Below are 13,258 nucleotides of genomic sequence, written 5' to 3'. Positions count from 1 at the left end.
AGAAAAAGTTTTTTCTAATAGCGATCGCCCCTCGGCAAGCAATGATAAACCGAGAAGTGTATTTCTGCCAAGAAAAATCTACTCACAAAAAATATCTGCGTTCGGAGTCGGCTTGAAACTGTAGGTCCCTCCATTGGGAAAATAACAATAAGACGCATACCACAAATAGGAGGAGGAGCTCGGCCAAACACCCAAAAGGGTCTTCGTGCCAACTATATAGTATACATATTATATTTTTAATATATCAAGCTCTTAAAAAAACACTCAATATAGTTTAGTATATTATATTTATATTTTTATATTCCATTCACATAAATCACCTACACAGACATACATTTAAATATTACAAAATATATTCCTTAATATATTAACTTATTTTTATTTATTTTGTGCGCAATGCGCAGTAGCCTAATAATCACCATCGCGGCAACCATTTCCACATAGACTTGATCAACATTTTATAACGGAAACTGCTTGGCTGTCAAGAATTCACATTGTCGCTGATGGAATAAAAGTTGTTGTTGCAGCTGTACGTATTGCTGTTGCATCTGTTGTTGGTGCTGCATTTGCACTAACTGTTGTTGTATCAATTGATACTGTTGCTGGTGATATTGAAACCAGGCTTGTTGTTCCTGCAGGGCCTGCATCATCATAGCGCATTGCGCCCTTCCAAGTTCTTCCGGGGTAGGAAAGTAAACGGCATTTGGCGCTTGTGGATGGTTCATGGGTACGCCATGTGTGATGAGTTGGTTAAGCGGCCCATACCCATTATTGTTTAATTGGGTTCCTACAGTGTTGCTGGTGTCGAATTCGAATCGACCAGCTGATGAACTGACATCGACTATGTCCATAGCTGGGTTTATTATCCAATAATTGCCACGACCCGGGTCATCCATGGGACGCGGTATCTTTACAAAATAAGAATTTGTACTCAAAGTATGTCGCACTTGACTCTGCCAGCCGTGTTGGTCTCTTCGATAATAAGGATAGTTCTCCGATATCCACTCTTGAATAGCGCTTAACGGTAATCTTTTGTCCCGACTACTTCGTATCGCCATGGCCACCAGAGCACTGTATGTGAAACCAGGTCGTTGGTCAATTGATCCATCTGGGGAGGCTGATCCATCGGAGCGTGGTGGCGTTGGCGGTGCGTTATTCATGTTATTTGCATTTTGTTCATTATTAGCACTGGCTCCAAGTATATTGCGAATGGAAAAATTGGATTCGAAGGTTGGTGCCATTTTAGTGTTATTTTGTTTTGTTTTTTTGCTAAAGTTGGTTCCGAATATGTCTTGATTCTCTAACGAGAAGGATGCACGTACTGATGACACAATCCCGAAAAATTACCCTTTTTATATCCACGAAGTTCAAAAACACAACTGAAACAGATAGAGTTGACTTTGCAGCAAGTAGAAAAGTAGAGTTGAGTGTATAACTGTTTGACTACGAAAATGCACTCAAATTTCTACCGTTTTCAAACACCTATTATTCTATGCCTACATTTCGCAATGGCTGACCTTCGATATAGCCGCAGAGTCAACACCTATTTACTATAAAAATTCGAAATACTCATTCAAAGCAAAGGACAATCCGAGTACATTGCACTACTTTCGCGCGTATTTGTTAAAGGATTGTAGTCACTCACACGGCAAAGAACAATGGAACTTTATGAAATATTATGAGTGACTTTTACTGCAGGAGAAACAGCCATTACAATGCGTACAACAGAAGCAATGAACAAGGGAGGAGGTAGGTAGATAGAGAAGAAAGTCACCAAACTCAATTATTTGAAATCGAAAAGCCAAAAGAAAATGTCCGATAGACTACAGTCAATAACACAGATGCAGAATAACAGTGATCACATTTTTCAAAAATAAGAACGTCAAGGAGAAAATAGTATCGCATATCACAACCTCTCCCATCCGAACTTTGCTTGACTGTTTACTTTTCTAACTTTTTGGAAAAAAGTTCAATATAAACTGTTAAAAATGTATGTTTATTTTTTTTTAGTCAAACAATAACGGTTCATGCTTTTTCATCATTCGACAGAATAAACTACGAACAAAAGAGCGGAACAGTCCGCGCGAACAAAAACTCTCTTCCATCACCCAGAATAATCCAAATTTTGAGAAAAATAAATTATTTTGGTATTCCTGTAAAATTCTTTGTCATTAGAACAAACAGTAAATGCCTTGCCGACGCAAGGTATTATGGACACAAGACATTTTGAAGCATTGAAGCTTTTTAACGGGCTAACGTTATAATCTATTCGATTACAATGTAGAAACAATTTGCCTTTTACAGCTTAATAACAATATTTTCACAAAGAAAGTAACAGCTTAGATCAAACGTGTTTTTCTTGTTTTCTTGAAAGTTGTATTGATCATTTTCTTCTTTGAAAATTAAGATTGCCGAAAAATACTTAACTTCGTTCCGTTCAAACCACTTGAGTGCGTGGCAATGAGGTAATATAGCTTATTTAATTTCAAGTCAGGCTCTTCTCGTTTTTTCTGGCATGGGCTTTCCAGAGCTGTTTGGCATCAGGTGTTATGTTAAGAGATTTGGCCACGTCGACGTATGACTTGCAAGTTGCGTTTTTAGGGGAAGCTCTATATCTGCTGACTTGCCAATTGTTCTCTAAAAAAAATAATATTTGCACTTCAAAACATCAAATTTTATAGAAGTCGAAAAATGTTTAAGAGCACTGAAATCTTCTCAGCATAAGTTTTAAATTTAAAAGTAGCCTCATTTAGCCTGTTTTTAATCATAATTTTTTTTAACTCACAATTGTGGTTGCTTTGAATTAAAAAAAAGGAACAAAAAACCAAACTCAAAAATTTTCGCATTTTGGGTGGCAATCTCATGGGCGCAACCTTTTTCTATCGTTCTATGGTGGTGCCCAATAATCGGACCTAACCTCAACCTAAAACATGACACCAAAAAATTGATCCAAATAAAAATTAAGGAATAAGGGGACCGGAACAAACAGGCTTAATAACTCCAAAAAGTTCCCGAACTTTAATACCAACAGAACAAATTCTGCTCTAACTGTGGACAAAAAGGGCCGCAGATTACTTTGTGGAGCACTTACAGGCCACTTTGCCTGCAATAAACATTTCAATACAATAGGTCTCCCCAGCACTTGTTTAGGCAGGCTCTGCTGTGATGAAGAGGAGTCCATGGAACACTTACTCACCAACTGTGAAGCATTAAGCCACAGGAGATACAGAATCATGGGCTCGTACCTACTAGACGATGAAGACTTACAAATGCTCCCTCTTAAGAAGTTGGATTCCTCGCAACACTAAATAATTAAAATTAAGCACTTAGGGGCGCACAATAGATCAATCTGGTCGCTGTGGATAACAGCCTAACCCGTAGGTTAAGGTTGAAGTTTGATTTTGAATAAAATTTTACAAAAACTGTACTTGCTTTTTAAACAAAGCAAATATTCAAAGCTAACATAGTCAAAATCAAAAAACTGTAATAGTGACAGAAGATATTCAAGGAAACAAATATTTGACGGATCTTAATTTACTTTGCATTGCCGGGAATCAGATTGCAGCTAATTTTAGAGTCAAAAGTACCCAATACCAAGAATTTATAGAAATCAAAACGATTTGATAGAATTGCATGTTTTTGATATTTAGCCAAGACTTTTATATTTGCCTGAAAACCTAAGTCACATTTTAATAGTTGACTGAAAACATAGAAGTGGCATTTAACAAATTTTGGTTTTGAATTAAAATAAAAGCCAAAACACGCCGACAAATAACAATAACAGTCGCTCAAAGTCCAAAGCTTGTAGTTTTTAAGTCTGCTAGAGTGACATTTACTATAGCCCTGCCTAATTGAGTGAATGCCATATTTGTATGTACGAGTATATGTATGCATACGTGAGCACTCATGCCATACACAACAACAATTTTAAATAGTTGTGCAATTGACTGACAGCAAATAGTCACTCGTTAATTACTTTCCATTGTGCTGTGTCGCCGTGAGGATTATAATCCTTACCCAGCAGCGAACATTGGAAATGGTAAAAGGGGAGTAGCAGGTAGAAATATGGTGCGAACGGCCTATATGCAAAAACATTGTCAACAATCCGGGCGATCTTTCTGCAGAAACAAATGCACACATCAATTAACCAAATATGCACGCAAATAAAAACAATGAAAAGTCAAGGCTACTCCTATTCTTCTCTAATGCTTACGCGGTTCTGTTGTCCTCAACAGCATTATCCGCTAACGACAGCGGTAACAGTGGCTGCCGATGCAGCAAGCGGTACAAAGAGATGTTGCGCAGCGCGCAATTAACAAGAAGTGTCATGTTGAAAGGTCACTTTCATTTGTTTTCAAATATTAACGTTAAAGTAAAGGATTAAAAAGTCAAAAAGTCAAGGTTTGCGTGTTTTGGGTTGCCATTATCAACGGCTTAAAACAAATTCATTCTTGATGTAACATAAGCAAAATTTGCCAGTAACAGATATTGGGAATTCACATAATTAGTAGTGTCGCCGTGAAGTAATCCTGTCTGTTACAGAAGGTAGTCATTTATGTTTGATAGCCATTTGTTGAGGTAGCCAAACCACTACATAAACATGCATAATTGTGTGAGTTCTTGAGTGAGCGACAATACGGCCGAGTACGACAGAGAAAGTAACTTAGTAGTATATTTATTAGATGTGTGATGACAGAGACGCACAATGAAAATTCGGCGGAAAAAATAGAGTTTTTTTTCAATATATAAATTTTATACACATAATATTATATTTGAATATATAATGTAATATTTGAATAAGAAAAAATATTTATAACTTTGCACAAAATTGCAAAAAGAAGTCAGAAGAATTTTATTCAACTAAAATTGATTGAGATTTTAGTCTACTTAAGCAACGTGCTTTTCTTATAACTTTGGGTTTTTTATTGTGCTGTGTCGCCGTGAGGATTTTAATCCTTACCCAGCAACGAACATTGGAAATGGAAAAACGGGAGTAGCAGGTAGAAATATGGTGCGAACGGCCTATATGCAAAAACATTGTAAACAATCTAGGCGACCTTTCTGTACAAACAAATGCAATAGTCTATTAACAAATATGCAGGCAAATCAAAAATAATGAAAAGTCAAGGCTACTCCTATTCTTCTCTAATGCTTACGCGGTTCTGTTGTCCTCAACAGCATTATCCGCTAACGACAGCGGTAACAGTGGCTGCCGATGCAGCAAGCGGTACAAAGAGATGTTGCGCAGCGCGCAATTAACAAGAAGTGTCATGTTGAAAGGTCACTTTCATTTGTTTTCAAATATTAACGTTAAAGTAAAGGATTAAAAAGTCAAAAAGTCAAGGTTTGCGTGTTTTGGGTTGCCATTATCAACGGCTTAAAACAAATTCATTCTTGATGTAACATAAGCAAAATTTGCCAGTAACAGATATTGGGAATTCACATAATTAGTAGTGTCGCCGTGAAGTAATCCTGTCTGTTACAGAAGGTAGTCATTTATGTTTGATAGCCATTTGTTGAGGTAGCCAAACCAATACATAAACATACATGCTTGTGTGAGTTCCTGAGTGAGCGACAATACGGCCGAATGCCAATGTTCGTTTATTGTTCGTACGAGTACAACAGAGAAAGTAACTTACGAGTATATTTATTAGATGTTCGCTTAATTTTTGAAGTGAAAACTTCTTTAGAATCGTTGGGAGTGATTTGGGAAAAAGTGAAACGAATTACAACATATAAACGTAGCGACGAACTAAATAACTTTTAGGCCAGCACCGACAGTATGGCGCGATAGCCGAGCGGCTAGCAATGTGAGCTTCCGATCCAAAATTCTTGGTTCGAATCACAAGAAATAAAATTTTTTTTTTTTTGAAATTTGCATTGTAGGACATTTCTGATTATTTATTGAAAACAGTTTTTTGGCTTTTCTATTTTTGGTTTAGATACTGAAAGTCAGTTTAAGGGGGGACCCTCATTTAGACGGTCGAAAAATGCATCATTTTTGAGAATTTTTTTCTCAGGTAAAATAACTTCAAACGTTTTGTAATTCATAAAGTACTTTAATAAATGTCTTGACTGTCTACAAAAATTTTCGGAGAAGAAAAAAAACATTTTAAGTATGGAAATATACACCTCGTCCATGGCACCTCATTCTATCTGTGTACATTCTAGCGCTCTGAATTTTTTTCTGAAATAAAAAAACCAAATTTTTTTTAAAACTTTAGGATAATACCTTCGATGTGACATTTTGATTTAAAAAAAAAATGTCGAAATTGATATTTTTTACCCAGTTTTATGTTAAAAGTGATTTTTCATGCATAAAAATTGACTTTAAAATTACAAAAAAATATGAAAATCTTTTTTTTTTTAAAAACACTTAATGTCACATTGAAAACAATTTAATTATCTTTAAAATGAGCTATTGTAAAGCCTGATTGGTTCAATACAGCGTTCTCAATTGTGTACACAAAATCGAAAAATGATGTTTCGAGAAAAACGCGTTTAAAGTTTTGGATACAGGCGATCAGGCCACCCGTCGCGTCCTGTTAAAAATTTTGTCACTCCTTCAAAAATACAGATATCGACTTGAAATTTTGAAAGTATATTCTTAAATAGTTGTAGAATAGATTAAAATTATTTCCAAAAAATCGATTTTTTTGACCCGATAAATGAGGGTCCCCCCTTAAGTGAATCGGTATAAATATTTCGTACATTAATTTTTTTTTGTGAGCGTGTAATTCTCAAAAGGTTTATTAGGTTTATTATTTAAAATGTATTGACTAGGTAGTGTGGTTATCAGCTTAACATCTGATAGATCCTCCATCGGAGGACAACAAATGTTAAACTAATTTTTGGAAATGGGCGGAGTGTTTTAGGGGCGGCTTGCTCCACCTCTGCCACGGGTTGGCCCGGTATTGCAGTACGGCCGGGATTTCGGCCTTGAATAAATACAAGCAGAAATATACTAATACATTTAGCTTTGGTGGTAAGAGACATACATTTTTTTATGAATACAAGTAGACGAAAATGGAAGAAATTTGTAAGTCTGTTTCTTCGGTCCGTTTGGGTATTTTTTTTGACAACATCGAAACCAAAGCATTTGTATCATATTTTATCTATCATAAGCCACTCGTATCATTTGTTGAAATTGAAAACATTGAGGATGAATAATGATAAAATGAAGAAAATAAAATATGAACTTTATAGCAATGTTGTAATGAACCTATAATTATCCCGCTCCTAATGCTGCTTTCGTCTTATTCTCTCTCAGTTTGTTTTACGGAAGGTTTCACTTCTATCAAGTCTAACCGTTAGACTGGTATTTTTTTTGTTTACGAATGTGTAGGCATAGAGAAGAATAAAAGTCATTGAAATATGGAGGTTTTTAAAATGAGTGCATTTTCAGTTTTACAATAAGTTTAGAAAAACTAAGGTACAGTCCCATTTAATTAAATATTTGTAACTGCTGAAAAAACTCAAATGCTTAAGTAAGTTTCTCTGTAGAAACTATATCTTATATATAGAATGTAGTCAAAAAACTTTGCGATAACACATTACATCAACCAAATCGGATGTAGGTGTGCCTTTGGCGATTTTTCCTTGGGAAAAACTTGCTAGCTCACCTTTAGTAGACGCCAATTTATTTGCTGATTTTCCAATGATGATGTTAGAGAGAACAGCGCCTTTTTATCATAATGAACCTTCATCTTTAAACTTTAGCTCCTTAAGTCTTACCTGTGTTGACATAATTCATTGCATTAACACGTTAAAACTCTCTAAACAGAATGACAGTGATGGTATTTGTCCCACCCTTCTAAAATATATATATATGTGAATATAATTGGCGTGCACACCCTTTTTGGGTGTTTGGCCGAGCTCCTCCTCCTATTTTTGGCGTGCATCTTGATATTGTTCCACAAATAAAGGGACCTACAGTTTCAAGCCAACTTCGAACGCAGATATTTTTTATGGGGAGCTTTTTCATGGCAGAAATGCACTCGGAGGCTTGCCATTGCCTGCCGAGCGCCGACCGCTATTAGGAGAATGTTTTTCTTATTTTTGGTGTTTCTCGAGATTCCAACCCATTCGGCTACGGCGGTCGCACCTGTGCAATATCACCGCTGAAAGTTATTTTTAACACATCACTAAGTACAGGAGTCTTTTTGGATACCTGGGAATTAACATCAACTACCCCAATTTTCAAAAGTGGAGTGAAAGAGAAAATGTATGTATTTTGCCGTTAAGAGTTTAATTTCACATCACCAGCATGGCTTTGTTGCTGGGCGGTTTACGCTTACCAACCTAGTGGTTTTTAGGGAATATTGGATTGACACATTTTTGTCAGGACTCCAAGTTGATTGTATTTACACTGATTTTTCTAAAGTATTCATTTCTTCCACTCATCTATGGATTCCAGTCAAAATTTCTAAAGTGGCTGAATTCCTTTACTTAAAATTACGTATAAGTAATAGGAGCTGTGTGGGCTCAAACCAGGAGGTTTCTTTTATTCAATTTATAGCTTCCTCGGGCGTGCCGCAGGGAAGTACCTTAGGACCTCTACTCTATGTCCTTTTTATTAATTACATAGACAGCTAATTTTCGTTTTCTACTTATAGATTCCTACGTTACGCGGATTAGGAGTTTCGATTATGCTTCTAGGGTTCAAGTAGAAATCAGTAGATTACATTTATGGTTTTGTCGGCCTCACCTATATATCAACGTAATCACGTTACGTTCTCCAAACTACGTAATATCGTAAAACCTTCATACAGTATCTCTGGTACTCCCTTCAGTCTGTGATACCCCGTTTTTATTCAGCAAACACATCAACGGTATCATATCTAAGTCCAATGCTGCCTAGTACTAATTTTACAGATCCCTACACTCTGAAGTTACTCTATACATCTTTTGTTTGTCCTAAGCTTGAATGCTGCATTCGTCTGGAGGCCTCATCACAAATTGTTCTATTGTTAGAATTGAGGGTATTCAAATTCTTTCCCAATTTTTCCACTCCCATCGTTCCGTACAATTCTTGCCTCCTTTTGCCTTCCCGCTAGCTTTCCAGTTTCTTATTCTTACGAGAACACCTCGTTTTAATTTTACTTTTTACGTTAAGATCTTTAGTGCGAATTATGCAAGAAACGCCACATTAGCGCGTTCACTTCAAAAACTCAGCAAGATTTCGGATTCTATGTTTTTCTGTCAAGGAAATGATATCTGAATAAAAAATATTCAATATTTTTTTCTGTCAATGGAAATAGTTTGTAAGATATACATTTGGACTTGTTTCTTTTTAGAAATCTTTACTATTGAAACAAAAAGGGTACTTATCGAGACTGACCTATTTCCAAATTTCAAAACTTATGAACTCATACAACTTTGAGGTACCCAGTCTTTCATTTTTAAAAATTTCGCGATAGACACATCCGTCAATTCAAATATCGAATCCAGACGATTCTTCTCTATTGAAATATCCATTTATCAAGTCTGTCCATATGTTCGTGCGTATTTTGCCCATAATGTGTACGATTTTTGCATCAAAAAATTATTCGCGGAACTATTTATAATTTGTTTGATATATTGTGCATTCAACAAGTGATTTTAACCGCGGATAGAAGCACGTGTTGTTAAAAAACAAAATGGAATCTTCGAACGCGTATAAGAGGCATATTTTGTTTTTTTTTTTATGGAAGTGGTAAAAATGCAACAACTGCTGCTGCAGAAATAAATACTGTTCACGGAGAGGACACCGTGAATTCCGAAGTGGTATCTAACTGCGACGTGGAGGATGCCCACGGGCTGGTCGTCCTGAAGTCTTTAACTCCAACGCCTTGCTCGAACTCGTGGGAGCTGAGCCAAATTTGACAGTCGATATGATAGCTCAGAGGTTAAATTCATCGCATGGAACAGTTCACAGGCACCTGGTTCAGTTGGGAAAGGTTTCAAAGCTTGGAAAATGGGCTCCGCATAGACTTTCCGTCGCCAACCTTCAGCAGAGAGTGAGTATGTGTTCTCAGCTGCTGCAACGGCTTGAAAATGAAAGTTTTTTGAACCGTATCGTTACTGGTGATGAAAAATGAGTCCTTTACAATAATCCTGTTCACAAACGCCAATGGTTAGATAAAGATCAAACACCAGAACCGACCCCTAGAGATGGCCTTCACCCCAAGAAGATTCCCCTGTCTGGTGGGATGTGGCCGGTATTGTTTGTTATGAACATCTGGAACCAAACCAGAGGATAACTACTGATTATTATTTCCATCAGCTATCAAACCTGAATGAGGCACTTAACAAAAATCTACCGTCTTTAGTGAATAGACGCAAAGTGTTGTTTCACCACGACAACGCAAGACCTCATACCGCAAGGCAAACATTAGGCAAGCTGAACGAGCTCGGATGGGAGCTAATGCCGCATCCACCACACTCTCCGGATATTGCACCTTGTGATTATCACCTTTGCCGTGGACTTCAATCCCATATGAGTAATAAGAACTACTCTTCAAAAGAAGCTATAAAAAGGGATATCCAAGCGTATTTTGGCTCCAAGGACAAACAACTTTATGAGGAGGAAATTTAAAATTTGCCTGAAAGTTGGGAAGACATTGTTAATAATGATCGAAAATATATTACTGATTAATAACGACTTTAAACATCTTTTTTATTAATTTTAAAACCACCTTTAAAAAACGAACTTATGGACTGACCTGATATTTGTGGCACATTAGCAGTAGGCATGGCTGTTGTCTATTTTACCTCATTTCCAACACCGTCGATACCTTTCCTAAGAGTAACTTATGTACCGATTTTCGTTAAGATATCTTATTTTTATGCTTTGATTAAAATGAGTATTTAGAAATGACTATAGGCCCTTAGAGAGTGACGGTGAGAGTGCAATAATTTTGGAATTTGTCTTAACTCGCTTGCAACTGAACCGCGCACAAAATTTGATTAACTTATCGTTCAGCACTGGGCGATGCTGGAACACAAAAAACAAAACACAAATGGCCGACACTGAACTAGAACCATTATGTGCTTATAAATGAGAGCTTGGGATTACGGTGGACCAGTTATTGTGCTCACACTCACCAACGTAAACGTACGCCCTTATCAGCTGACACGCTATATTAACTCCCAATCCCTAATTGGAAAGCAAAATTAATCATACAAAGTTTCTCTTCCGAAATCCGCGATTATAAAATAATCTTAGATTATAAATATACTTTTTGCTGTACAACCATTGTTTCCTGTGTTATCGATAATTATTATTACGAACGTAAGAAGAAGCGACAAAGACAACACAAAATAAAATGGACGCCGGCAAAGAGAAAAGGTTTGCGGACATAATTCTAATACAAGTTTTGTTAAATTTTGTTAATTATGCAATCATATTACAGAAAAAAGCCTGTGACGCTTTGCCCTGGTATTGCATTTACGGATTTCCTCTAAATTAACTATTGCTTCTCCTAGCCTTTTCTTCATTTCGTGAATAATAATTAAGCAAACCGATAATACTAAAATATTCCACCAATCTAAATTCTATGAAAAAACCTTTCAAAACAGTCTTGACAGTTGATTACTAATTTTGCAGCTAATTTGCCGTATGTGAACGTACTTTTAGTATTCGAATCCTGCTTATAAAAATATTTGACTTGATATTGGTACTTATTCCATATATTTAGATAATATATATACCAAATGTTTTTTTTTACTTATTTATTTACATGAGAATTAATTATGAATAATTAATCCATTAAAGATAAGCGCTGGCTACGAGGGCCTTCGGTTCATGTTACTACAAATTGTTGTCGAATAAATCTTTCGCCTTTTGTACCGAATGTATGAAGCGCCTCCGAATGAGTGATATCTGTATTGGCCTCCTTAGCAATTATTCATTTATTTTTAATTTATTGATAAACCATTTGAGTTCCGCTGCCTAAACCTTATCAAATTATGATTTAATAGATTAGAATTGATGGCTTGGTCCAACTAGTGCAACCGCTGCAAATGCGTTCGACACGGCGAAAACGTAAAAAAATCAATTAACACATCCATGCCAATGCTATCTTCGATATGAAAATTGAAAAGATGTTATTACCGTCAAGAATATCAGACGAAGCCGATCACATAAATCACAATAACCGCAGAAATGAAAGGAGAAATTAATTACAATTCGCAGGAGGAAAACGTGCGCAACAAATGCAACGACTTGGAAGCGCACTGTTGCGGATATAAAACTCGATAAACGCTCAAATAAAAGAATCCATTTGTGCGAATATCGCTGTTTTGGTTCGTTGCACAAAGCTAGATGGCAAGTGGAATCAAAAATTATTAATTGGAAACTCAAAGTAGCAAGTGGCATCCATTCCTATTTTAAACTATACATAAAACGAACTTCCATGAAAATGTCGCACTGTAAAACACCGTAGGGCGTGTTCACGCCTATGCGATAGTTAGCAGTTTTATGAAAGTTTATTTTTCTGTTAGATGCTGTGCTGTCATACACATTTTTTGGTTTTTTGCATCTAATTTAGAAATCTCATAAAAATTTCGTATATTATATCTATTAGAGAGCTGTAGGCGATGTACGCAAATTTGTTGGTCTTCTGAACAGTTTCTCACCACAGCTTAAATTTGAATGTTTGTACTTGTACATCTGTACAACGGATTGCAAGTCGATTTATACGTACGTATGTACATAATATGTAAGTATACATTGTTTTATTGTTTTGCTGTGGTCAGAATACGCCCCCATTTTCGCCAACGATGCTCTGCCCAAGGCGCTGTTTCCGTATCGCACTGCAACAATCGATATATTCCCTTGACAAATGTACCAATTGACTGTTGCGGCGATACCAAAAGGCCTCAATACTTCAACCTCCTCCACAAGTAAAGGACAATCAATTTGAAACGAAGAATTAAACTCAATAAAATAAAAAGCAGATATGCACATTCATTCAAACAAAGCGTTTGTATATAATTCGAGATTGCTTAACGCAGTTCACAATTTATGATCATTCAATATAAAGAAACATTTTTTTAGGTTCGCTGTATATATGTACAGGGTGAGTACAGCATTTGAAGACAACTTAAGACTGAAACTAATTAGTTTTTATTTCGAAAAAATTTTATGAAACGTTTCACAACATTAACTTATGATATATCTATAAAGCTATTCAATAAAATTTCCATCAGCTGTCATCATCATAAAGTCCTAGAATTCCAGTGAGGAATATAGGGCCACAACGAATTTCTACCATTC

The 13,258-nt window shown here is 36.2% G+C and overlaps 1 protein-coding gene and 1 pseudogene across 1 annotated transcript; one reads left to right on the top strand and one right to left on the bottom strand.

Annotated features, from left to right (window-relative positions):
* Nucleotides 1-458: 458 nt before the first annotated feature.
* On the bottom strand, nt 459-1,241 carry LOC129236937 (fork head domain transcription factor slp1-like). Its single transcript, XM_054871252.1, has one exon. It carries the CDS (start codon nt 1,239-1,241, stop codon nt 459-461), a length of 783 nt encoding a protein of 260 aa, XP_054727227.1.
* A 5,519-nt stretch (nt 1,242-6,760) lies between these two features.
* LOC129239905 (U2 spliceosomal RNA) lies at nt 6,761-6,947 on the top strand (annotated as a pseudogene).
* Nucleotides 6,948-13,258: the final 6,311 nt, after the last annotated feature.

This window comes from Anastrepha obliqua, chromosome 2 (assembly GCF_027943255.1).
Source record: "Anastrepha obliqua isolate idAnaObli1 chromosome 2, idAnaObli1_1.0, whole genome shotgun sequence".
Lineage (NCBI taxonomy): Eukaryota > Metazoa > Arthropoda > Insecta > Diptera > Tephritidae > Anastrepha > Anastrepha obliqua.
This window is presented reverse-complemented; position numbering and strand designations above follow the sequence as displayed.